This window comes from Pristiophorus japonicus, chromosome 9 (genome assembly GCF_044704955.1).
Source record: "Pristiophorus japonicus isolate sPriJap1 chromosome 9, sPriJap1.hap1, whole genome shotgun sequence".
Taxonomy (NCBI): domain Eukaryota; kingdom Metazoa; phylum Chordata; class Chondrichthyes; family Pristiophoridae; genus Pristiophorus; species Pristiophorus japonicus.
Genome location: NC_091985.1, coordinates 162031028 through 162058616, shown reverse-complemented (window position 1 = coordinate 162058616; position 27589 = coordinate 162031028). Strand labels below are relative to the sequence as shown.

At 43.5% G+C, this 27589-nt stretch overlaps 1 protein-coding gene across 4 annotated transcripts in view; it reads right to left on the bottom strand.

Moving 5' to 3' along the window:
• senp6a (SUMO specific peptidase 6a) overlaps positions 1-27589 on the bottom strand; it is a 190548-nt gene that overhangs the window by 38201 nt on the left and 124758 nt on the right. For all 4 annotated transcript variants that reach the window (XM_070890015.1, XM_070890016.1, XM_070890018.1 and 1 more), the window contains 3 exons: positions 19627-19883; positions 9826-9996; positions 5402-5435 (listed from right to left, as the gene is read on the bottom strand). In XM_070890015.1, the coding sequence (XP_070746116.1) occupies positions 5402-5435; positions 9826-9996; positions 19627-19883 (462 nt within the window). The remainder of the gene's footprint in view (positions 1-5401; positions 5436-9825; positions 9997-19626; positions 19884-27589) is intronic.

Genomic DNA, 27589 nt, shown 5'->3' with positions numbered 1-27589 from the left:
CGCTTGGTTTCTGCTTGTTCTCAGCGATGGGACTCGAGCTGCTCAGCGCCCTCCCGGATGCTGTTCCTCCACTTTGGGCAGTCGTGGGCCAGGGATTCCCAGGAGTCGGTGGGGATGTTGCGCTGGGTCAAGGAGGCTTTGAGGGTGTCCTTGAAGCGAGATTCCCCCACGAGGGGAAACATCTCTCTGCATCTACCCAGTCAAGCCCCCTCAGAATTTTATACGTTTCAATAAGATCACCATAAATTTGTATGTGTTTACTATGCCCATTAGCATGACGAGCAAAAGAAAGTATACAATAATGAAATTATTCACCCAGGGTTCTCTAGCAGTTCAACCATTTTGAATATGTACTGTCGTCTGACACCCTGCTACAGCAACTCCACCAAACCCGTCTCCCAAGTAGAAATGGAAACACTAAAGAACACTTGAAAGATAATGTTTCAGAATCATGTGATCAATCTTCCTCATTTTTTGAATGTGTTGCAACTCCTTATACAAAGGAAAATACAAGCAAACAGGGAAAACAAAAGACCATTGTCCCATTAAGGGCTTACCGGCTCAGTTACCATAACAACCTCTTCAAAGCAATAACTGAGTAGAGAGGATCTTGTCTCAGGCTTTGTGAAAAACATGCCAGCAAGGAAATGGAGTTAATGCAACAAGGAAGAAATTTAAACTACATCCCAAATCTCAGGAAGGCCATTGCTGTATTAAGTAATTTACACAGCAAAATTCTAAAAGGACAGAGGGTGTTAAAAAAACAAGCCTAAAGGCTTTGTGTCTTAATGCAAGGAGTATCCGCAATAAGGTGGATGAATTAACTGTGCAAATAGATGTTAACAAATATGATGTGATTGGGATTACGGAGACGTGGCTCCAGGATGAGCAGGGCTGGGAACTCAACATCCAGGGGTATTCAACATTCAGGAAGGATAGAATAAAAGGAAAAGGAGGTGGGGTAGCATTGCTGGTTAAGGAGGAGATTAAGGCAATAGTTAGGAAGGACATTAGCTTGGATGATGTGGAATCTATATGGGTAGAGCTGCAGAACACCAAAGGGCAAAAAACGTTAGTGGGAGTTGTGTACAGACCTCCAAACAGTAGTAGTGATGTTGGGGAGGGCATCAAACAGGAAATTAGGGGTGCGTGCAATAAAGGTGCAGCAGTTATAATGGGTGACTTTAATATGCACATAGATTGGGCTAACCAAACTGGAAGCAATACGGTGGAGGAGGATTTTCTGGAGTGCATAAGGGATGGTTTTTTAGACCAATATGTCGAGGAACCAACTAGGGGGGAGGCCATCTTAGACTGGGTGTTGTGTAATGAGAGAGGATTAATTAGCAATCTCGGTGTGCGAGGCCCCTTGGGGAAGAGTGACCATAATATGGTGGAATTCTGCATTGGGATGGAGAATGAAACAGTTAATTCAGAGACCATGGTCCAGAACTTAAAGAAGGCTAACTTTGAAGGTATGAGGCGTGAATTGGCTGGGATGGATTGGCGAATGATACTTAAGGGGTTGACTGTGGATGGGCAATGGCAGACATTTAGAGACCGCATGGATGAACTACAACAATTGTACATTCCTGTCTGGCATAGAAATAAAAAAGGGAATGTGGCTCAACCGTGGCTATCAAGGGAAATCAGGGATAGTATTAAAGCCAAGGAAGTGGCATACAAATTGGCCAGAAATAGCAGCGAACCTGGGGACTGGGAGAAATTTAGAACTCAGCAGAGGAGGACAAAGGGTTTGATTAGGGCAGGGAAAATGGAGTACGAGAAGAAGCTTGCAGGGAACATTAAGGCGGATTGCAAAAGTTTCTATAGATATGTAAAGAGAAAAAGGTTAGTAAAGACAAACGTAGGTCCCCTGCAGTCAGAATCAGGGGAAGTCATAACGGGGAACAAAGAAATGGCGGACCAATTGAACAAGTACTTTGGTTCGGTATTCACGAAGGAGGACACGAACAACCTTCCGGTTATAAAAGGGGTCGGGGGGTCTAGTAAGGAGGAGGAACTGAGGGAAATCCTTATTAGCCGGGAAATTGTGTTGGGGAAATTGATGGGATTGAAGGCCGATAAATCCCCAGGGCCTGATGGACTGCATCCCAGAGTACTTAAGGAGGTGGCCTTGGAAATAGTGGATGCGTTGACAGTCATTTTCCAACATTCCATTGACTCTGGATCAGTTCCTATGGAGTGGAGGGTAGCCAATGTAACCCCACTTTTTAAAAAAGGAGGGAGAGAGAAAACAGGGAATTATAGACCGGTCAGCCTGACATCGGTAGTGGGTAAAATGATGGAATCAATTATTAAGGATGTCATAGCAGTGCATTTGGAAAGAGGTGACATGATAGGTCCAAGTCAGCATGGATTTGTGAAAGGGAAATCATGCTTGACAAATCTTCTGGAATTTTTTGAGGATGTTTCCAGTAGAGTGGATAAGGGAGAACCAGTTGATGTGGTATATTTGGACTTTCAGAAGGCGTTCGACAAGGTCCCACACAAGAGATTGATGTGCAAAGTTAGAGCACATGGGATTGGGGGTAGTGTACTAACATGGATTGAGAACTGGTTGTCAGACAGGAAGCAAAGAGTAGGAGTAAATGGGTACTTTTCAGAATGGCAGGCAGTGACTAGTGGGGTACCGCAAGGTTCTGTGCTGGGGCCCCAGCTGTTTACACTGTACATTAATGATTTAGATGAGGGGATTAAATGTAGTATCTCCAAATTTGCAGATGACACTAAGTTGGGTGGCAGTGTGAGCTGCGAGGAGGATGCTGTGAGGCTGCAGAGCGACATGGATAGGTTAGGTGAGTGGGCAAATGCATGGCAGATGAAGTATAATGTGGATAAATGTGAGGTTATCCACTTTGGTGGTAAAAACAGAGAGACAGACTATTATCTGAATGGTGACAGATTAGGAAAAGGGGAGGTGCAAAGAGACCTGGGTGTCATGGTACATCAGTCATTGAAGGTTGGCATGCAGGTGCAGCAGGCGGTTAAGAAAGCAAATGGCATGTTGGCCTTCATAGCAAGGGGATTTGAGTACAGGGGCAGGGAAGTGTTGCTATAGTTGTACAGGGCATTGGTGAGGCCACACCTGGAGTATTGTGTACAGTTTTGGTCTCCTAACCTGAGGAAGGACATTCTTGCTATTGAGGGAGTGCAGCGAAGGTTCACCAGACTGATTCCCGGGATGGCGGGACTGACCTATCAAGAAAGACTGGATCAACTGGGCTTGTATTCACTGGAGTTCAGAAGAATGAGAGGGGACCTCATAGAAACATTTAAAATTCTGACGGGGTTAGACAGGTTAGATGCAGGAAGAATGTTCCCAATGTTGGGGAAGTCCAGAACCAGAGGTCACAGTCTAAGGATAAGGGGGAAGCCATTTAGGACCGAGATGAGGAGGAACTTCTTCACCCAGAGAGTGGTGAACCTGTGGAATTCTCTACCACAGAAAGTTGTTGAGGCCAATTCACTAAATATATTCAAAAAGGAGTTAGATGAGGTCCTTACTACTAGGGGGATCAAGGGGTATGGCGAGAAAGCAGGAATGGGGTACTGAAGTTGAATGTTCAGCCATGAACTCATTGAATGGCGCTGCAGGCTAGAAGGGCCGAATGGCCTACTCCTGCACCTATTTTCTATGTTTCTATGTTTCCTCAGTTGCTCGCACTCCAACATCAAATTGCAAGCCTGTTTCAACAGTTTGAAACATGGACTGCAGAAAGTTGGACAATGTCAGGAAGCAGTGAGAGCACCCACTGTTCCTACAGCAGGATATGGACCCCTGAATCCAGCTTCTGGCATCAAATTACAATATGAAGAGTCTACTGGGAGTGCTTCGACGAGGATGATAACCCAACTGATGCACATCTCAACCAAGGAATTTAAACATAAACAGATCCCTGAAGGTAGCAGGCCAGGTAGATAAGGTGGTTAAAGTGGCATACGGAATACTTGCCTTTATTAGCCGAGGCAGTGAATATAAGAGCAGGGGGGTTATGCTTCAACTGTATAAAATACTAGTTAGGCCACAGCTGGAGTACTGCGTGCAGTTCTGGTAACCATATTACAGGAAAGATGGGATTGCACTAGAGGGTACAGAGGAGATTTACGAGGCTGTTGCATGGACTGGAGAATTTTAGCAATGAGGAAAAATTGGATAGGATGGGTTTGTTTTCTTTGGAACAGAGGGGGCCTTATTAAGGTGTATAAATTATGAGTGGCCAAGATAGAGTGGATAGGACAGACCTATTTCCCTTAGCAGTGGGGTCAACAACCAGGGGGCATAGATTTAAAGTAATTGGTAGACGGTTCAGAGGAGATTTGAGGGGAAATATTTTCACCCAGAGGGTGGTGGGGGTCTAGAACTCACTGCCTGAAAGGGTGATGGAGGCAGAAATCCTCATCACATTTAAAAAATACTTGGATGTGCACTTGAAGTGCTGTAACCTACAGGGTTACAGACCAAGAGCTGGAAAGTGGGATTAAGCTGGCTAGCTCTTTGTCGGCTGGCGCAGACACGATGGGCCGAAATGGCCTCCTTCTATGTTGTAAATTTCTATGATTCTATGATTAAATAGAAAACACTGAAGCTAGAGGTGGAAGTCAATAACTAATCAGAAGTATACAAAAAAAAAGTATTCTGAGAAGTTTGCAAAATGACTGCCTGCACAAAATTAATTTAAAATTATGAAGCAACAATTCCAAATCAAACACAGTTGACAATTCTTCTTGGTGGTAAGCAAGTAAACTACTAACAGGAGAAAATGAACCCAAGTGTCACCAGAGTGATCAGAGGAGTGGTGTGGAGTAGATGGAAGGACAAATCACAAGGAGCTATTGGAAAGTGTATGGGTCTTCTTCCCTTCCCCTTGGTGCAATGGGTTGTAAATGGAGGTTGAGCAAATGTGGAAATTGGTATAAAAACACATGTACATTTTGATTCATTTGGATGTACTTCTGCACAATTTACCTCCGCATTAAATCAATCAGTGTGTCCTTCACCAGCAAACAATAGGGTAAATTCCCATTCTTTGCTTCTGAAGAGGGAAAGATGATGTATTAAAATGTAATATTTTGCATTTGTGAAGGAGTTTACCGCCCTGGGACTGAGTTGACAGTTAGGTATCTTTCTTCTGCAGCCTTCTGTGGCTATCAGGAAACATCAATCTCAATATCTTGGTTGAACTGAAAAGCGCTCCAAAAAGGTACCAATCATTTTTTTTTAAGAAACAGTTTTGAACAACTCTTTTCCCATTCCAACTCTTCGTTTTATTTTTGTTCTCAAATAGACATGGATGTTCTTTGCTCCCACACATTTTGTACTCCAGTTTAGCAGGCCACTGAATCGCAATCTTAGAAATAATTAATTGAATAGACTTACCTCCCATATTGACCTTGATGAAGTCTAGACTGAACTGAAACAAGAAAAAGTCTGTTTTAGGTTTTTGCAAATCTAACAATACCAGCTGTTAAATAGCATCAGTGATATCCAGGTTTAACAAAATTACTACACACCGTATATTCTCAAAATAACAGCACTTCAATAAAAGCATTGGCAACTTCATTTTTCTTCAAGTCATACTTCAATCTACATTAGATTCCAATAGATTTACCACACCCCTTATTTAGGGGTCACCATTTCTGCCACGCCTCCAGCTAGCTCCTCAGTGGAATTTCCCATTATTAAGTGAGCAGCTACTGGACTCCATGGGGACTTAGACATGCCTGCGGCTGCATATACCCACTACATGGAGCCTCAAAAACCCCAGTTTTCTCCATGGCCCCAACTTGGTTTCAAGTTTCTCAAGTAGTTGATTCTTTTTAAGCTTTTGCCAGCTTCAGCTTCCTGCGTCCCCTCTAACTTTAAATTAAAAAAAAAAAATTGGATTCCTGTCTGTGCTTACAGGCCCAACTCCGTCCTGTCTCAGCTCACGTCCTGCTGAAACACATGCCCTTATTACCTTGTTACACGCCAGGCACGAGACTCCCAAAGCAAGCGCTCTACTCAGAACTCCTTCACGGCAAATGAGCCAAAGGTGGGCAGAGGAAACGTTACAAGGATACCCTCAAAGCCTCCCTGATAAAGTGCAACATCCCCACTGACACCTGGGAGTCCCTGGCCAAAGACTGCCCTAAGTGGAGGAAGTGCATCTGGGAGGGCGCCGAGCACCTCGAGTATCATCGCCGAGAGCATGCAGAAATCAAGAGCAGACAGCGGAAGGAGCGTGCGGCAAACCAGTCCCACCCATCCCTTCCCTCAACGACTATCTGTCCCACCTGTGACAGGGACTGTGAAAAATAGAAAATAGGTGCAGGAGTAGGCCATTCGGCCCTTCGAGCCTGCACCACCATTCAATATGATCATGGCTGATCATGCAACTTCAGTACCCATTCCTAAGGACTCATTTTAAGTCTTCCTCGATTCCAAGGGACTGCCTATGATGATGATGATTATTATCTCTAGACCTGACCATTCCAATGCTCTCCTAACCAGCCTCTCATCGTTCACCCTACATAAACTAGAGCTCATCCAAAACTCGGCTGCCCTTGTCCTAACACCAAATCCCGTTCACCCAGCATCTCTGTGCTCCCGGTCCAGCAATGCCTCGATTTTAAAGTTTTCATCCTCGTTTTCAAATCCCCCCCCCCCCCGGCAATTCATTCCCAAAATCTACAAATATAAAATATATATTAATTCCCCAGCTTCCAAAATATTATAAATACAATCATGGCTCCCTCTGGGGCCCTGCTCTGCCACCCATTATCTCCAGTCACAGAAACATAGAAAATAGGTGCAGGCGTAGGCCATTCGGCCCTTCTACCCTGCACCGCCATTCAATGAGTTCATGGTTGAACATGCAACTTCAGTACCCCATTCCTGCTTTCTCGCCATACCCCTTGATCCCCCTAGTAGTAAGGACTACATCTAACTCCTTTTTGAATATATTTAGTGAATTGGCCTCAACAACTTTCTGTGGTAGAGAATTCCACAGGTTCACCACTCTCTGGGTGAAGAAGTTTCTCCTCATCTCGGTCCTAAATGGCTTGCCCCTTATCCTTAGACTGTGACCCCTGGTTCTGGACTTCCCCAACATTGGGAACATTCTTCCTGCATCTAACCTGTCTAAACCCATCAGAATTTTAAATGTTTCTATGAGATCCCCTCTCATTCTTCTGAACTTCAGTGAATACAAGCCCAGTTGATCCAGTCTTTCTTGTTAGGTCAATCCCGCCATCCCGGGAATCAGTCTGGTGAACCTTCGCTGCACTCCCTCAATAGCAAGAATGTCCTTCCTCAAGTTAGGAGACCAAAACTGTACACAATACTCCAGGTGTGGCCTCACCAAGGCCCTGTACAACTATAGCAACACCTCCCTGCCCCTGTACTCAAATCCCCTCGCTATGAAGGCCAACATGCCATTTACTTTCTTAACTGCCTGCTGTGGCTGCATGCCAACCTTCAATGACTGATGACCCATGACACCCAGGTCTCGTTGCACCTCCCCTTTTCCTAATCTGTCACCATTCAGATAATAGTCTGTCTCTCTGTTTTTACCACCAAAGTGGATAACCTCACATTTATCCACATTATACTTCATCTGCCATGCATTTGCCCACTCACCTAACCTATCCAAGTCACTCTGCAGCCTCATAGCATCCTCCTCGCAGCTCACACTGCCACCCAACTTAGTGTCATCCGCAAATTTGGAGATACTACATTTAATCCCCTCGTCTAAATCATTAATGTACAGTGTAAACAGCTGGGGCCGCAGCACAGAACCTTGCCATTCTGAAAAGTACCCATTTACTCCTACTCTTTGCTTCCTGTCTGACAACACGTTCTCAATCCATGTCAGCACACTACCCCCAATCCCATGTGCTTTAACTTTGCACATTAATTTCTTGTGTGGGACCTTGTCGAAAGCCTTCTGAAAGTCCAAATATACCACATCAACTGGTTCTCCCTTGTTCACTCTACTGGAAACATCCTCAAAAAATTCCAGAAGATTTGTCAAACATGATTTCCCTTTCACAAATCCATGCTGACTTGGACCTATCATGTCACCGCTTTCCAAATGCGCTGCTATGACATCCTTAATAATTGATTCCATCATTTTACCCACTACTGAGGTCAGGCTGACCGGTCTATAATTCCGTGTTTTCTCTCTCCCTTCTTTTTTAAAAAGTGGGGTTACATTGGCTACCCTCCACTCGATAGGAACTGATCCAGAGTCAATGGAATGTTGGAAAATGACTGTCAATGCATCCGCTATTTCCAAGGCCACCTCCTTAAGTATTCTGGGATGCAGTCCATCAGGCCCTGGGATTTATCGGCCTTTAATCCCATCAATTTCCGACTAATAAGGATTTCCCTCAGTTCCTCCTCCTTACTAGACCCTCTGACCCCTTTTATATCCGGAAGGTTGTTTGTGTCCTCCTTAGTGAATACCGAACCAAAGTACTTGTTCAATTGGCCTGCCATTTCTTTGTTCCCCGTTATGACTTCCCCTGATTCTAACTGCAGGGGACCTACGTTTGTCTTTACTAACCTTTTTCTCTTTACATATCTATAGAAACTTTTGCAATCTGTCTTAATGTTCCCTGCAAGCTTCTTTTCGTACTCCATTTTCCCTGCCCTAATCAAATCCCTTTGTCCTCCTCTGCTGAGTTCTAAATTTCTCCCAGTCCCCGGGTTCGCTGCTATTTCTGGCCAATTTGTATGCCACTTCCAGTCAATAGCATGGCTCCCACTATCTGCCACCCCTCATCCCCAGTCAGCTAGCCTGCCTTCACCTGCCAATTTCCCAATCTACCTTCGCCAACTCGCCCTTCATACCTATGTAATTGGCTTTAAGTTTAAGACTATAGTTTCTGACAAGATTATCTCACTCAAGGTCAATGTGAAATTCTTCATAGAATCACAGAAATTTACAACACAGAAGGAGACCATTTCAGCCGATCTTGTCCGTGCTGGCCAACAAAGATCTATTTCAGCCTAATCCCACTTTTCAGCTCTAGGTCTGTAACCCTGCAGGTTACGGTACTTCAAATGCACATCTAGGTAGTTTTTAAAAATGCAGTGTTTCTGCCTCCACTACCCTTTCAGGCATTGAGTTCCAGACCCCACCACCCTCTGGGTGAAGAAATTTCCCCTTAAAACCTCCCCCAATTACTTTAAACCTATGCCCACTCTGCTAAGGAAATTGGCCCTTCCTATCCAGTCTTATATAGGCCTCTCAATTTTATACACCTCAACAAGGTCTCCTCTCAGCCTCCTGTTCCAAAGAAAACAAACCCAGCCTATCCAATCTTTACTCATAGCTAAAGTTCTCCACTCCTGGCAACATCCTTGTAAATCTCCTCTGTACCCTCTCTAGTGCAATCATATTTTTCCTGTAATGTAGTGGCCAGAACTGCACACAGTGCTCTGGTTATCAATTGGTTAGCTTCCACACTGGATAGGATTCTAAATATCTCAATGTAATAAAGCGAACAGTTATCAGCAGCTTGGTAACCCATCTGGTTGACAGACACTGAAATTGGGAACCTTGCCAGTGCCAGTACTTCTGCCTGGTTACATTTCCCCTGTGAATGCTTCTGTGCTACAGAACCTCAGCAAGGTAAATAAGTTGGTCAGTCCCATTCCTTTATGTCAGGTCTGACTATGCTTTTTAAAAATTGCATTCCCCACCTTCCCCGGTTTTGGAGTGTGAATGCAAGGTTTAATTTATTTTAAATCCACTGTGGTCTGGCAACAAAATAAAACTGCTTCAACAACACGGAAATTTCCACGCCTGCACTTACAATAACAGGTTCCAATACCGTTGTGCGAAAGCTTCCTATCCGTATACTTCGACACCTGAGAATAATACTTTCACAGCTGCTTTCCGCTTGCGAACTCAGAGCTTCTGTGTGCGTCTGAGCAACCTCAAATTTTCTTTTTTTGCCCACTGTTTCATGGTAAGGATTTCCAAACTGTAAAGAGAGCAGAGAGAGCGCATTTAATTAAAAAAAACACAATGTCTGCATTCAGAAAACTTTGGACAATCCAAATCTGGTTCGGACCGCAAAAGAATTTTTAGAAGAAACAAGATACTTTGTAGTAATTATAAAGGCTTGTGCTGCCTGCACAGAAGTTGCAGTGTATCGTTCTTTAGTGCATTCTCGTGCTCCTCACTGACTTTGCTCAGGCACCTGTACGGGGCACAGGAATCAAAGGTATAGTCCACCTGCTGCCACTGCAGAGAAGATGGAAAGCTTCCGACATGAACCGCTGTGTGGGGCATACTGCAACATCCATGTTTGCAGGTTTTAATGGATTTAAGCGTACTTTTAGAATTCATCCTTTAAGACAGACTAGCATTTATATCGCGCTTTTCACGACCACCGGATGTCTCAGGGCGCTTTACAGCCAATACTTTTGGAGTGCAGACACTGCTGTAATGCAGGAAAAGCGGCAGCCAACTTGCACAGAGCAAGCTCCCACAAACAGCAATGTGATAATGACCAGATCATCTGTTTTTGTTATGTTGATTGAGGGATAAATATTGGCCAGGACACGGGGGAGAACTCCCCTGCTCTTCTTCGAAATAGTGTCATGGGATCTTTTACGTCCACCTGAGAGGGCAGACAGGACCTCGGTTTAACTCCTCATCCTCCCTCAGCACTGCACTAGGAGTGTCAACCTAGATTTGTGTGCTCAAGTTCCTGAAGTGGGACTTGAACCCATAACTTCTGACTCAGAGGCAAGAGTGCTACCCACTGAGCCACAGCTGACACTGGGACTTATTACTTTGTTTAATCTTGAAATCATGAGTCTTATTTATAGCATTTGATGTTTTTTTGCCCCTTCCTTTAATGCAGTGGGCTCTGCAGAATGTGCAGAAACAAAATGGGAGTGGATATCTCCAGGTATTGCACACATCTGGATAAGGATACCCTTCCTTGCTCAGAACTGCAAACGTATGGTTAAATGTGGCACCAGAAGTGGTACTTGTATTTCAGATGTTGCCAGTTCATGCTTCATTTTTGGAACTGGAGCTTCATGTATTTATGTGGAGATGTAAATAGCCAGAGGTTTAGGCACATAGAAACAGCAACCACAGCCCCCCCACACACACACAAACCCAGCCTGATTCACCATTCAATTAGATGATGACTGATCTGTACCTCAAGTACATTTACCTGCCTACCACCACATCAACAACAACAACTTGCATTTATATAGCGCCTTTAACGTAGTGAAACGTCCCAAGGCCCTTCACAGATGGATTATGCGATAAGAATTTGACACCGCATAAGTAAAAATTAGCGCAGATGACCAAAAGCTTGGTCAAAGAGGTAGGTTTTAAGGAGCGTCTTGAAGAAGGAAAGGGAGGTAGAGGGGTTTAGGGAGGGAGTTCCAGAGCTTGGGGCCTAGGCAACAGAAGACAAGGTCGCTGATGGTTGAGCGATTATAATCAGGGATGCTCAGGAGGAGAATTAGAGGAGCGCAGACATCTCGGGGGGGTTGTGGAGCTGGAGGAGATTACAAAGATAGGGAGGGGCGAGGTCATGGAGGGATTTGAGAATTTTGAAATCGAGGTGTTGCTTAACCGGAAGCCAATCCTGTGATCCCCTTACCCAACAAAAATCTAATGATCTCAGTCTTGAAAGCTCCAACTGTCCCAGCATCTGCAGTCTGTGGGACAGAGTTCCAAATTTCTAACTACCCTGCGTGCTTCCTAATTTCCCTCCTAAACAGCCTCGCTCTAATATTATGTCCCCTCATGCTTGATTCCCCCATCAGAAGAAATAGTTTCCCTGTCTACCCTATAGATTCCCTTTAACAATTTAAACACCTCAATCATATCAACCCCTCAATCTATAATCAAGGGAAGTTAAGCCAAGTTTGTACAACCCGACATCAACTTAACCCTCTAAGCTCCGTTATCATTCTGGTGCTGTACTCCTTCCATGGCCAATAGATCCTTCCCGAGAGGCAGAACCAAGCTCCTTGCTCTTGCAAAGGAACCAGAAGAACCGTGCATCAGTTTTTCACAACACTGGACATGGGAAACCCAGCTTACACAACCGGTTATGTATCTTTTCATTGTTTTGGTTTTTCAGAATAGATTCCTGCAAGCTGAGCTGTGCACCTGTGATTCAGAAGATGCTTCTTTGCTGTACACGGCCTCACAGAACTGCTCCAGGGGTCAACAATTACCCCACTTGCCGTAATTAATGTAGTCTTGCACAGTATTACTACTGGTTTTTGGAATGAAAGATATCACACAATCCAGAAGTTTACAGACTAATGCAATTACTAGCTTTATTTACAATTAAACAGCAAGAAGAAGAATATTTGGAAAACCTGTGTAAAAATATTTCTCTCAAGCAGAGAGGGATAATAGTTCTCTCCTTTGATCTCCTTTTGAAAGAAATACTAGGGAACCAAGTGTCTGATGAGCAAGAGGAATTAATGGAAATAATTATTAGTAAGAAAATAGTGCTGGAGAAACTAATGGGACTGAAGGATGATAAATCCCCAGGGCCTGATGATCTGCATCCCAGGGTACTAAAAGAGCTAGCCATGGAAATAGTAGATGCATTGGTTGTCATCTTCCAACATTCGATAGATTATGGAACAGTTGCTGCAGATTGGAGGGTGGCAAATGTAACCCCACTATTTAAAAAAGGAGGGAGAGAGAAAACAGGGAACTACAGACCGGTTAGGCTAACATCATAGTCGGGAAAATGCTGGAGTCTATTGTAAAGGATGTGATAACGGTGCACTTAAATAGTATCAACGGGATTAGACAAAGTCAACATGGATTTATGAAAGGAAAATCATGTTTGATAAATCTACTGGAGTTTTTTGAGGATGTAACTGATAGAATAGATAAGGGAGAACCAGTGAATGTCGTGTATTTGGATTTTCAGAAGGCTGTTGCTAAAAGTCCCACATAAGAGGTTAATGTGCAAAATTAAAGCACAAAGGATTGGGGATAATGTATTGGCATGGATTGAAAATTGGTTAACTGACAGGAAACAGAGTAGGAATAAACGGGTCTTTTTCGGGGTGGCGGGCAGTGACTAGTGGGGTACAGGAATCAGTGCTTGGGCCCCAGCTATTCACAATATATATAGAAATGATTTGGATGAGGGAACCAAATGTAATATTTAAGTTTGCTGATGACACAAAACTAGGTGGGTTTGTGAGTTGTGAGGAGGATGCAAAGACGCTGCAAGGCGATTTAGATAGGTTGAATGAGTGAGCAAACACATGGCAGATGCAGTATAATGTGGATAAATGTAAAGTTATCCATTTTGGTAGGAAAAACATAAGGACAAAGTATTATTTAAATGGTGATGGCTTGGGAAGTGTCGATGTACAGAGGGACCTGGGTGTCCTTGTGCACCAGTTATTGAAAGCAAAGATGCAGGTGCAGCAAGCAGTTAGGAAGGCACATGGTATGTTGGCCTTCATTGCAAGAGGATTTGAGTACAGGAGCAAGGATGTGTTACTACCATTATACAGGGCCTTGGTGAGACCGCATCTGGAGTATTGTGTGCAGTTTTAGTCTCCTTACCCAAGAAAGGATATACTTGCCATAGAGGGAGTGCAGAGAAGGTTCATCAGACTGATTCCTGAGATGGCAGGACTGTCGTATGAGGAGAGATTGGGTCGATTAGGCCTGTATTCACAAGAGTTTAGAAGAATGAGAGGGAACCTCATTAAAACGTATAAAATTCTGACTAAGTTGGACAGACTGGATGTGGGGAGGATATTTCCCCTGGCTGGGGAGTCTGGAACAAGGGGGTCACAGTCTCAGGATATGGGGTAGGAAATTTAGGACCGAGATGAGGAGACATTCTTTCACTCAGAGGGTGGTGAATCTTTTGAATTCTCCACCACAGAAGGCTGTGGAGGCCAAGTCACTGAATATATTTAAGGGGGAGATAGATTGATTTCTAGACACAAAAGGCATCAAGGGGCATGGGGAAAAAGCGGGAATATGGTGTTAAGATAGAGGATCAGCCATGATCATATTGAATGGCGGTGCAGACTCGAAGGGCTGAATGGCCTACTACTGCTCCTATTTTCTATGTTTCTATGTTAACTTGGTTTCAACCTAGTGTCAAACCCAACACTTTTAACAATTCTTTGGCATAACCTGTCTCTAACCAGAAAATATATTGAGAGATCTTTCTACGTGGGTCAGAAATTACTCAGTTCATTTGAGAGATTGAAAGAAGTCCAAAAAGTTAGCTAAAAGGAACAGTATGCTGTTACTTTCCTCCACTGGATTGGCAGCATACTGAACTGTATACTGACCTACAGAGGGTTGGACTAATGCTCCAGAGGACATGTGTTCAAATCCATCACAGCAACTGGGGAATTTAAATAAATCTAGAATAAAAAGCTAGCATCAGTAAAAGGTGACCATGAAACTACCGGATTGTAGTTAAAAATCCATCTGGTTCACTAATGTCCTTTCGGGAAGGAAATCTGTCATCCTTACCCGGTCGAAGAGCCGAATGGCCAACTCCTGCACCTATTTTCTATGTTTCTATGTATAGACCAAATGCGACTCCAGACCCACAGCAATGTGGTTGATTTTTAACAGCCCTCGGAAATGACCCAGCGAGCCTTTCAGTTGTACCAAACCACTACAAAGAACAGTGGTTCAAGATGGTGGTTCACCACCACCTTCGAGGGCAATTAGGGAGGGGCAATAAATGCTGGCCTTGCTGGTGACACCCACATCCCATGAACCAATAAATAAAAAAAAACATGAAGGATGAAGAAATGAGAAAGATAGCAACTTGGAACGCTGCATTCTATTTGAAAGTTGGGTTTGTACATTTGCAGCTTAACGAGTGAAAGAGGACTTATTAAAACAAATGTGGTAATTTAAAATGTATATAACACTGGAACCTTGTGTGATTTTTTGAGTTCTTAATAGATCACTCAACATACAATTCAAGCAAAGCAAGACAACATATACATTTAATTTGTAAAATGTTTCAATTAAAAAATCAATTCAGTTATAAAAGTCTGGAATACAAAAAAGGAGCAGGAAGAGAAAAACAATCACTTTTTTCTTGAAAATCTCGTCTTAAGCAAATGTACCAAGAGCAAGTTTTAAAGCACTTGATTGTGGGTTTTCAATTGATGAGGAAATCATAAGTACACACAATCACAAGACTATGAAAAAATACAACAGAAACCACAGCACCAGGGCAGTGACAGTGGGCCCAAGTTTCCCCCCGCGCTGAAAACGGCGCACCTCTGAGGTGTGCCGACTTGTTCGACTAAAAACTGCGCCGAAAACTAACCTTGTAATTCTCCCTGCTCCAGGAACCTTGGCAAGACGTAGCAAATGCTGTAGGGGACAGAGCTAGGGCCGCGCTGGCTCAACACAGCCGGCAGGGGGGGGGGGCTAGGGCCAAGTGTGCTTCTGAGTGCCGGCAGCATTGTGCATGCGCGTTGGAGCGTGTGTGCATGAGCAATGGCTCAGCAGGGCGTTTTTCTCCCCAGTCTAATTGTTTTTGAATTATATCTAAAAGAGCAGGCAGGGAGACCCAAGCTGCAAAATGGTGTCCTTGTACTGACCTATACTTTTAAGGTCAGGTGTTGGGCTTAACAGTAGAATGCAGCGACCCATTGGATATTGGTGGAACTGTAGTGAATCAGTTATCTATATTTTTACTTCAATGAAACTGGCTTCCTAAACCCAGCTTATTCATGGATCCACATTTTTATGTGGGCGGGGGGGGGGGGGTGGTTCCAATGCCATTGGTCATCCAAGCCTGGCATGTGTATACTGCAGAGTGTAGGTGATAGAGGGAGACCCCTATATTTCCAGTCAGTTCCACTCCTGTGTCTATTCGTCAGAAACCTTGCTTCTCAGCAGGTTTGCATTGGTGGAAGTTGAGATGTGTGTGTGCGACTTCAATTTGTGGAAGTTTCTTTGTCAGGCGATTTCCTGAAATGCAAGTTGGATAAAGTGCATTTGCGATAAATAGATATTTCTTCAAACCTGGCACTGAAACAGTTAAGACTGCAGAATATTTGGGTCACATCAGGAGTCATCTAGTTTGAACCCAGATAAATTCCTGGCAGATGGTGCAGTGTGATAGCTGAACCTGCTGGTTCAGTTATTTCCGACTGCCAAAGGTTTCCTTTATATATATATATATACTCTTACGAAAAATCGTTCTTTAATATGCACGAGGATACCGTGACTGCAACAAGATAATGCAGACTATGTATATTTTTCTTTGCTCGTCAAAGGAAATGCCATTCCGATTGAAGGTTTTCAGAATTGCATATTACAGTAATCATTTACCTAAATCAGAGAGACTGTAAAGCTTTCTCTTCTTCCCTCTTTTTCCTCACCTGAACTTGTGCTGACAGCTCATTTGCTAAATGCACTTCCCTATGTGGCAATAAATCCCACAGACTCTAAACTTCCCGCGTTCGATCCCTGTTCTATGTCGAGTTAGCTGATCTCAATCAGGATAAAAGGAGTGCTATGATTAGCTCCTGCACCACAGAGAAATCAGCCCGAGTTCCCAGCGCTGGAAAGTGATGTATGTGGATAATGGGCAAGGATAGAAAGTATTTAACTGTGATAGCACCTGTGGTCAGATAACCTGCCGACATTCAATTCATCTCGTGCGTGAAGAATGGCCGCTTTGAGATGCCGCAAGGGCTGATGGAACTGTATCCCATCGTGAATCAACTCTTGAGAAGAGGAGGGCAAATTGGGAGAAAAGAGCACTTGTCATGCCTATGATATATTTGTGCGAATTATCGAATAGCACATTAATGGCTTATGGTTGTCTAACAAATTAAGCTATTTATCAAGTATGTAAGTGGCACATTCTATTTATAATCCAGTTTCTACAGAGTATTTTTGTAACCCAAGAAAATGTATTGTAACTGCTTTGATTTAATTTCCTCCAGTATTTCTCATTTATTATAAATTTAATAAGTTGGCATAACAGGGGCAGAAAGTGGCATCTCTTGTGATTGCTAAGCAGACGTCTAAAAAAGCATTTCAGAATTGCTTAACCTTGCGTGGCCTGAGATTTAAAAATAAGATGTTGAAGCAAGTGCGAGCTTTTCTAATATATAAACCGAAAATGCTGCAAATGCTCAGCAAGTCAGGCAGCATTCTGTGGAGAGAGTAGCAGTGTTAACGTTTCAGGCTTTCATTATCAGCAGGGTTTTGGACCGTTTCCAGACACACAGGTGACTGATTGCCTTACACTATGTGAGATGCACAGATCTCTCGTGCTGCTGGCAGCAAGCCTCCCTCCCCTAGCCCTGGCCGAAGGGCTTTGCCGGTGCATGCTCCAGTCGGCAAGGTAGGACTTTTTATTTCGTATTACTTGATTTATTTTTCATTTATTATTTATTAATTATGATGGTTTCCATGCTTCTTTGTTAAAAGTGAAGTGTTTAATGCTTTGGAGAATCCTCTAACTTCCCTTCTCCCTCCCCCGTTCCCCCACCACCACCCCTCCTATCTCTGGCTACCTGCGCCGATCTCTTAATTCACAGCAGTGTTTTTCAGAACGTACAAAAGTGGCCACTTACTCTGGCCTAAGTTAGTTTGGAGTAAGTTTTAGCTGGCTAAACTTGCTTAGATGGTCAAAACAGGCATAAGTGGCTGGTAACGCTCCCTTTTGAAAAAAAAAACGAAACTAAAAAAAACCTAACTCACTCACTTACACTGGAGCAACTTAAATGGGGAAAATTGCGATTTTTAAGTTACTCCAAAAAAATCTAATTGCTCCAAAAAAAAAACGTAGCAACTCCTGGGGAAACTTGGGCCCACAGCATAACTCCCGACCCGACTCCTGGGAAATCCCTGGAGGAGACAGCTTCACTTCTGCTTCCCCAATTGACGCTATGCGAAACCCAATTCCACTGCACACAACTCCTGTCAAGCCTTCTGGACACTTGACAAATTGAAGCCAAAACCTTTTTTTTATCTAAAGAGTTTGTTACAGAAACTGAAGTTTGTGGGGCGGGGGGGGGGGGGGGGGAGGAGATAAATAACACAACCCAATTTATTAAACTTTTTAAAATATCTGTTTACAAGATATGCTTTAAATAAAATAATTCCATCCAAGGATTATTTAGAAAAGTTATTGGAAAAATAAAATGCCCCTCAATAGATTGTACAAAATGACTTGAAGACTGGCAGGTTCATACAAGCTGTTGAATCTTTTAGGCTCGTTACTTCACCATGAACATGGGCACCATGTGATGCAAATTCACTCTCCACACAAAACATTCATTATTCCATTTGCAATGCAGTGATAGAGCCAGCCATCAACTTCAATCTCAGCGCAAGCATGCGATTAAAGACAGGTAAATGCCCCCGTCTGCTCTCTCAAGTGGATGTAAAAGATCCCATGGCATTATTTTGAAGAGGAGCAGGGGAGTTATCCTCGGTGTCCTGGGGCCAATATTTATCCCTCAATCAACGTAACAAAAACCAGATTATCTGGTCATTATCACATTGCTGTTTCTGGGAGCATGCTTGTGCACAAATTGGCTGCTGCGTTTCCTACATTCTGTACAACAGTGACCACACTCCAAAAAGTACTTCATTAGCTGTAAAGCACTTTGAGATGTCCAATGGTCGTGAAAGGTGCTTTATAAATCCAAGTCTTTCTTTCTTTACATTTCTCCTGCTATGTACTTCACAGTGAACAGATTTCACAAGAAGTGGGTTCAAGTCCCACTCCAGAGATTTGAGCACAAAATCCAGGCTGACACTCCGATGCAGTGCTGAGGGTGTGCTGCAATGTCGGAGGTGCCGTCTTTCGGATGAGATCTTAAACCGTCTGCCCTCTCAGGGACATAAAAGGCATGATTTTGAAGAGCAGCAGGAATTCTCCCCGGTGTCCTGGCCAATACTTATTCCTCAACCAACATCACCAAAGACAGATTCTCTGGTCAGTGCCACATTGCTGTTTGGGGAGGTTGCTGTGGGAAAATTGGCTGCCGTGTTCCCATTACAGTAGCGACTGCATTTTTTTTTTTTAAAGTACTTAATTGGCTGCTTTGGGACGTTGTGAGGTCGTGAATGGCGCTATATGAATTCAAGTCTTTTTTCTTTATTTCGCAAAGAAAAAAAAAGAGACACATTTATATAGCGCCTTTCACGATCACTAGACGTCTCAAAGCTCTTTATAGCCAATGAAGTACTTTTTGGAACGTGGTCACTGTTGTAATGTGGGAAACGCAGCTCCCAGAAACAGCAATGTGACAATGACCAGATAATCTGCTTTTTGTTACTTTGATTGAGGGATAAATATTAGCCTCAGGACACTGGGGATAACTCCCCTGCTCTTCTTCAAAATAGTGCCATGGGATCTTTAATGCCCACTGAGAGTTTAACGTCTCATTCGAAAGACGGCACCTCCGACAGTGCAGCACTCCTTCAGTACTGCACTGGAGTGTCAGCCTAGATTTATGAGTTCAAGTTCCTGGAGTGGGACTTGAGTCAGAAGGTTGTGGGTTCAAGAGGAGAGTGTGCTACCCACTGAGCCACAGCTGACACTCATTTAAAACCCAACAGGATATTGGAGCTGCATTACCTTGTCTTTCATCTTAGCCTTTCTTGGCAATGTGACTGTCGTTTCTACTTCTGTGAGAGTGTTTTCGGAAATCTGTTCGGCTGCATTTCCATCAGGGGTTTCCTCCGGGACGGGCTCCAAGGGTCTAGTGGTGGGCACAGGAGAAAGACTGGCAGCGTCAGTAGTCCTGCCAGCAGAATGAACACTGTCCATTCTGCTACTTCCAGTACTGGCATTGTCGTCTTCTTCCTCCTCTTCATCGTCACTGGACAGCACAACTGAGCAAAAACAGCAAAATTAGTGCACAAAGCAGAGACTTGCAATTATCCACGTGCTAGCGATTCCCCTTTATACTTTACATTCATTTTAAGACGGACAGTTTCGCTCGTGCATCATGAAGAAAGGTTGAGCAGGTTGGGCCTATTCTCACTGGAGTTTAGAAGAATGAGAGGTGACCTTATTGAAGCGTCTGAGGGGGCTTGACACGGTAGATGCAGAGAGGATGTTTCCCCTTGTGGGGAATCTAGAACTAGGGGCCATAGTTTCAGAATAAGGGGTCACTAGTTTAAATTGGAAATGAGGAGGAATTTCTTCTCGGAGAGTCGTGAATCTTTGGAATTCTCTATCTCAGAGCTGTGGAGGCTGGGCCATTGAATATATTTGAGGTGGAGATAGACAGATCTTTGAATGATAAGGGAGTCAAGGGTTATGGGGAAGTGGAGTTGAGGCCACGATCTTATTGACTGGTGGAGTAGGCTCGAGGGGCCAAATGGCCTACTCCTACTCCTATTTCTTATGTTCTTATACTCAACTCCAGGCGACTATGGTCCTCGTGTCAGGCATATTGTGCCCTACTCCCTTCCTGCGGGTAACAGTCATCTGCCACGTAGCTCCTCCACATCTTCGCTATTCAGATGCAGCAGCAAAATTAGGGAATAGACTTTATGACAAAATCATGTCGGCAACTCATTGCGATTTGTTCTGTCCACCAATAGACAGCTTCAAGACAACCAACATAGTCAACCTTTCCCGATTGTTTTATGTCTTATGTTCTTATGTAAGGTTGTGCAAAATATGTTAGGTGCAAAAATACAAGGGGGGTGGGGGGGGAGGTAGAAAAAGAGACGAGTAAAGAAAACTGCTCCCGGTTGCTTTTCAAACATGGGAGATTGTATGTTGTGATATTAGATTTGAAACTAAAATTGTGGAAAAGTCACTTTTTTTTTTAAAAGAAAGACTGTTTAGGACGTAACCATTTACTGCTGTTACAAGTCGTGAGACCGCTATAAGAAATTTAGTATCACTAGAGTGAAACTGGATTGAGACCTCCCACACTTTACGAACCAATCCCCCACATTTCACTGAAAATGTGTGAGACTTTATGAATTGTGTTATAGGGCTAATGTCAAGAAAATGTTTTTCCAAACACAATGATTAACATGTGGAATGAACTTCAAGGTAGAATTGTGGAGGCAAAAAAACCATGGGCTCACTTTCACTTAAAAAAAGCATTTAAATGACATTTTAACAAATATCCAATCCACCATATGTATATTTAATGGTAGAACTGTTTGCAAAAAGGTTTCCTCATATAGGCTTACCCTTCTGTCTGGGATCTGGGAACTTGACGTGGGCTGGGGATTTGCAGCTGTCATGGACAAAACAGATAAGAGACAGGGGGGGGGGGGGGGGGGGGCGGCGGCAGGGGAGAGACAGAGAGGGGGAGAGAGAGCATGCGCGAGTGGTACGATGGGAGTTCTTTTTTTCATCTTGTTCAGATTTCCCCAGAGTACAGCGTAATAATCCATCACGTAACAACGCGAAGACCTGAGGAGTTACAGCTCCTGTTGATAAATTCCGAGAGAATGAGATGCATCGTGAGAGTTGTAGCTTTTATCCTGTTTCTAGGACACTACAATACAGTGTGCTGGAACAGCCCTGCACAAAGTGATCAAACAGCTGCAAGGTGTGAATGCAGGAGGGGAAAAAAAGCACACAATTTAAAAATATATATAATTTCACGCAGCTTAAGCCATTAAATAAAAATCAAATTCACTGCCTTGTTTGGGATGAAGTTTTTGGTTAGAGTGGAATGGATATTTATGCCAGGACCAGAGGGACATGTTTACAGGCACTGTGGGCAGTGTCTGTCACTGAGCTAGGCGCTGTCACTGAGCCAGGCGCAGACCATTGTAAGTGACCACCTGCTCAGTTGGTGGTTACTGGACACTTCAGAGGAGGAGACGTCCTTGGGCAGTGTCACACCAAACCAATGATAACTTCAGCAAGAAATATAAATCCAGTAAAAAGAAAAACTTGTATTTATATCGCGCCTTTCACGACAACCGGGCATCTCAAAGCGCTTTACAGCCAATGAAGTACTTTGAGTGTAGTCACTGTTGTAATGTAGGAAACGCAGCAACCAACTTGCGCACAAGCAAACTCCCACAAACAGCAATCTGTTTGTTATGTTGATTGAAGGATAAATATTGGCCAGGACACTGGGGATAACTCCCTTGCTCTACTTCCAAATAATGCCATGGAATCTTTTACATCCACTTGAGAGAGCAGACGGGGCTTCGGTTTAACGTCTCATCTGAAAGACGGCACCTCCGACAGTGCAGCACTCCCTCAGCACTGCACTGGAGTGTCAGTTTAGATTAATGTGCCTGGAGTGGGACTTGAACCCACGACCTTCTGACTCAGAGGGGAGGAAACAATACCTTTTCTAACTGTGCAAATAACTGATATTGTGGTGGAGGAATTTGGGGAGAGCAGGCAGAAGAACAAATTAAGTGATTGTATCTTAAGGAAATATTACAAATCTACTTGGAGGGTACAGCAAAAAGATTTCTAATGTAAATAACAGGAAGCAGGTTTTGGTGAGGGAAGAGCAAGGTTATGTGCATATTAACCAAGTTTCGTAAAGAGGTAGATAAATAAATAATATTTAAAAAATAGTACTTCTATGAAGCCCGTATCTTTCAGTTCCACGGTGTAATATTTTTACCCTGTTAGTAAATTGGCTGTATGGTCTACTCTTGATCTAAAAGTAGGTTTTTACGCTTAAAAATGAAATATTCAAACTATTTTAATTAAACAATGAAAATAGCAAAGTGGCAATTTCGTGCTAAAAAACTTTATTGGATGTCTGAGGTTGTGAAAGGCACATTATTGTTCGTTCTTCCGTTCTTTTTTTAAACTGACTGTGAACCAGTCCATTTAATAAGTAGTTGCCCAATAGCCAGTAACTACTGTAAACAAAACGAATCTATTTACTTTCAAAACTACTATTCACGAACCAGCAAGCATCATAAAATTAACCAAATTACTCAAATTATATTTCAATTTTTTGACAGCCATATTGCTTTTTGAGCCACCTACTACAAACAGCTAAAAATTTAATTCAGAAGACATAAGGACATAAGAAATAGCAGGAGTAGGCCATTTGGCCCCTCAAGCCTGCTCCGCCATTCAATAATCTGATCATGGACTCAGCTCCACTTCCCTGCCCGCTCCCCAAACCCCTTATCGCTCAAAAATCTGTCTATCTCCGCCTTAAATATATTCAATGATCCAGCCTCCACAGCTCTCTGGGGCAGAGAATTCCATAAATTTACAACCCTCAGAGAAGAAATTCCTCCTCATCTCAGTTTTAAATGGGCGGCCCCTTATTCTGAAACTATGTCCCCTAGTTTTAGTTTCCCCTACGAATGGAAATATCCTCTCTGCATCCACCTCGTCAGCCCCTCCATTATCTTATGTTTCAATAAGATCACCTCTCATTCTTTTGAACTCCAACGTGTATTGGCCCAACCGACAAAACCTATCCTCATAAGTAAATCCCCATATCTTTGGAATCAACCTAGTGAACCTTCTCTGAACAGCCTCCAATGCAAGTATATCCTTCCTTAAATACGGAGACCAAAACTGTACGCAGTACTCTAGGTGTGGCCTCACCAATACCCTGTACCGTTGTAGCAGGACTTCTCTGCTTTTATACTCTATCCCCCTTGCAATAAAGGTCAACATTCCATTTGCCTTCCCGATTACTTGCTGTACCTGCATACTAACTTTTTGTGTTTCATGCACAAGGACCCACAGGTCCCTCTGTACTGCAGCACTTTGCAATTTTTCTCTATTTAAATTATAATTTGCTTTTCTATTATTTCTGCCAAAGTGGATAACGTCACATTTCCCACATTATACTCCATCTGCCATCAGTGTTGTTCGCTCACTTACACATTTAAACTCTTGCTCTGTGAAAAGTTACCACAAAGAGGAGAGAGGAATATGATGGGCTCCACTGACCTCACAAAAAGAAATGCTCATTGAACATGATCACAAGGAGGCATTCATTATAGCATTTCTGCAATTGTTCCCAACTAGAGGGCATATATTTTTTTTGAAGTATAACCCACTAAGGCTTGCTGCATTCGCAGCAAACTAAACACAAACTCCATCGGGACTGCATTAAAACAAAAATAGCTCTGATCATATAAATCCAACAACCACCACTGGCTCCTGATGGGCATGTCCATGAGAGTGATTTTCATGCTGCTGGCAGAATGCAATGAATTCCACAAAAAATCATTATTAAATGCTCATTCACAATAAGATTATTCTGAATAGGGTCTTATATTTTATAATGCAAATGCTTAATATGAAGGGGTAACCACTTCTCCTTGAAATCATTTTCCCAAAGGCACCTTCTCTTCGGAGAAATAACACCAACATATTACGGTACAGGAAGTCACACGCGATCACGTTAGAAGTGGGCAAAACGTCACCTTTGTCACCCCGAGACAAAAGGTGGGTGGAGATAAAAAGGTGTAATGTATTTCAACTGTCATTGTAACCCATGTATAAGCTGACCTAAGTTGTACACCTTGAGAACACTGACCACAGGGGGCGAACTTGTGGGAGACACACCTAACCTGGACTTTCCGGTATAAAAGGGGAAGCTCCACCCACCGTCTGCCTCTTGAGGTCTTGGTAATAAAGGTAACTGGTCACAGAGTGACTTTCTCTCAAGTATGGGCCATGTGTGCATTTATACTGTATAGTAAGGACATATTAAAAAGGGGCCGGGACTAATTTAAGATAAAACCGGTTAGACACTGAACAGAGAAAAATCTCAAATTCAAAACGCGGCCATAAACCTTCCGATTTTATCTGGGAAATCCCAGTTACAACTTTCTGCAGCACAGACTTCCCTTTGTCTCGGAGCCTGGAGCTCCCGGTGTTTGCAGCGTTTACCTGGACGCTCCATCGGTTTGTGGTCTGTATTGCAACAATTACGAGGGTGGTCTTTTGCAAAGTCCTACTCCTGGCGAAGTCTCCCCTTCTGCTGCTACAATGAATAAAGTGAAGAACCCACGCTCCAGAGCTGCCGTACCCACAGCTCCACCCTCCTCCTTCCTGCAGCCAGCTATCCCCTGCAAGGAGCTAGGCGTCAGGAACCTGTCTTGGAGTGCTGCAAGGGTCTTGCTCCCTCAGATTGTCCCAGGAACCCAGAAATCTGTGGAAATGAAAGCCGGGGGATATAAAGAACGGGTGGCCAATCCATTTTACACTATCGCCAAAAGTTAAAATGACCCCCAGTGAGTTACTTTTGAAAGGTGAATATGAAAAACAGCAGCCATTCTGCACTAGCAACAGCCCACAGACATGGAGATGGCATTTTTTTTTATTTTTATTTTTTTTTTAAAAAGTGATGTTGCTTAAGATTGGCCAAGATACTGTGGCTACAAGAACAGGTCAGAGGCTGGACATTCTGTGATGAGTGACTCACCACCTGGCTTTCCATCATCTACAAGGCACAAGTGAGGAGTGTGATGGAATACTCTCCACTTGCCTGGATGAGTGCAGCTCCAACAATACTCGAAGCTCGACACCATCCAAGACGCTCAAGCAGCCCGCTTGATTGGCACCCCTTTAAACATTCACTCCCTCCACCACCGGCGCACCGTGGCTGCAGTGTGTACTGTCTACAAGATGCACTGCAGCAACGCGCCAAGGCTTCTGCGGCAGCACCTCCAAAACCCGCGACCTCTACCGACTAGAAAGACAAAGGCAGCAGGCGCATGGGAACACCACCACCTGCAGTTTCCCCTCCAAGGCACACACCATCCTCATTTGGAAACATATCGCTGTTCCTTCATAGTCACTGGGTCAAAATCCTGGAACTCCCTCCCTAGCAGCACTGTGGGAGCTCCTTCACCACACGGACTGCAGCAGTTCACCACCACTTTCTCAAGGGCGATTAGGGATGGGCAATAAATGCTGGCCTAGTCAGCGACACCCACATCCTATGAACATATTTTAAAAAAAATACCATAACACTCTACTCTGAGTGGTATCACAAGATCTTTGACATAAACATACATAAGAACATAAGAAATAGGAGCAGGAGTAGGCTATTTGGCCCCTCGAGCCTGCTCCGTCATTCAATAAGATCATGGCTGATCTGATCTTAGCCTCAACTCCACTTCCCTGCCTGCTCCCCATAACCATTCACTCCCTTATCATTCAAAAATCTGTCCATCTCCACCTTAAATATATTCAATGACCCAGCCTCCACAGCTCTCTTGGGTAGAGAATTCCAAAGATTCACGACCCAAGAGAAGAAATTCCTCCTCATTTGTTTAAAATGGGCGACCCCTTATTCTGAAACTATGCCCCCAATTCTAGATGCCCCCACGAGGGGAAACATCCTCTCTGCATCTATCCTGTCGAGCCCCTTCAATCTTATACATTTCAATAAGATCACTTCTCATTCTTTTAAACTCCAATGAATATGGCTCAACCTTTCTTCATAAGACAACCCCTTCATCTCAGGAATCAACCTTGCGAGCCTTCTCTGAACAGCCTTCAATGCAATTATATCCCTCCTTAAATAAGGAGGCCAAAAGTGTGCGCAGTACTCCAGGTGTGGTCTCACCAATGTCCTGTGCAGTTGAAGCAGGACTTCCCTACTTTTATACTCTATCCCTCTTGCAATAAAGGCCAACATTCCATTTGCCTTCCTAATTACTTGCTGTACCTGCATACTAACTTTTTGTGTTTCATACATAAGGACCCCTAGATCCCTCTGTACCTCAGCATTTTGTCATCTCTCCCCATTTACATAATCATTTGCTTTTTTATTTTTCCTACCAAAGTGGATAACCTCACATTTTCTCACATTATACATCTGCCAGATTTTTGCCTATTCACTTAACCTATCTATATCCCTTTGCAGATTATTTGCATTCTCCTCACAACTTGCTTTCCCACCTATCTTTATCAGCAAATTTGGCTACATTACACTTGGTCCCTTTATCCAAGTCATTAATGTAGATTGTAAATAGTTGAGGCCCCATCACTGATCCCTGTGGCACCCCACTAGTTACAGTTTGTCAACCCGAAAATGACCCATTTATCCCGACTCTCTGTTTTCTGTTAGTTCGCCAATCCTTTATCCATGCTAATATATTATCCTCAACCCGGTGAGCTCTCATCTTGTGCAGCAACTTTTTATGTGGCACCTTATCGAATGCCTTCTGGAAATCCAAATACACCACATCTACTGGTTCCCTATTAGCCAGCCTGCTCGTTAAATCCTCAAAGAACGGCAACAAATTTGTCAAACATAATTTCCCTTTCATAAAACCATACTGACTCTTCTTGACTGTACAGGTTGAGCATCTGAAATCTAGAGTTCCGAAATTAGGATACTGGGCCCATCTGTGGCAGGGTCGTCCAAAATCCAACAAATGTTCCGAAATCTGGACCCACCGCCACCGGACATCTCGCTGATCTTATTTACCCTATGCAAATGTGGTTCAGATAGTAATCCAATGATTACTAGTTTTGTGGTTCTGTTTTTTAATTTAGCTCCTAGCTGCTTGTAATCCCTCAGCAGAACCTCTTTCTTTGTCCTACCTATGTCGTTGGTACCTAGGTGGACCACGATAACTGGATCTTTCCCCTCCCACTCCAA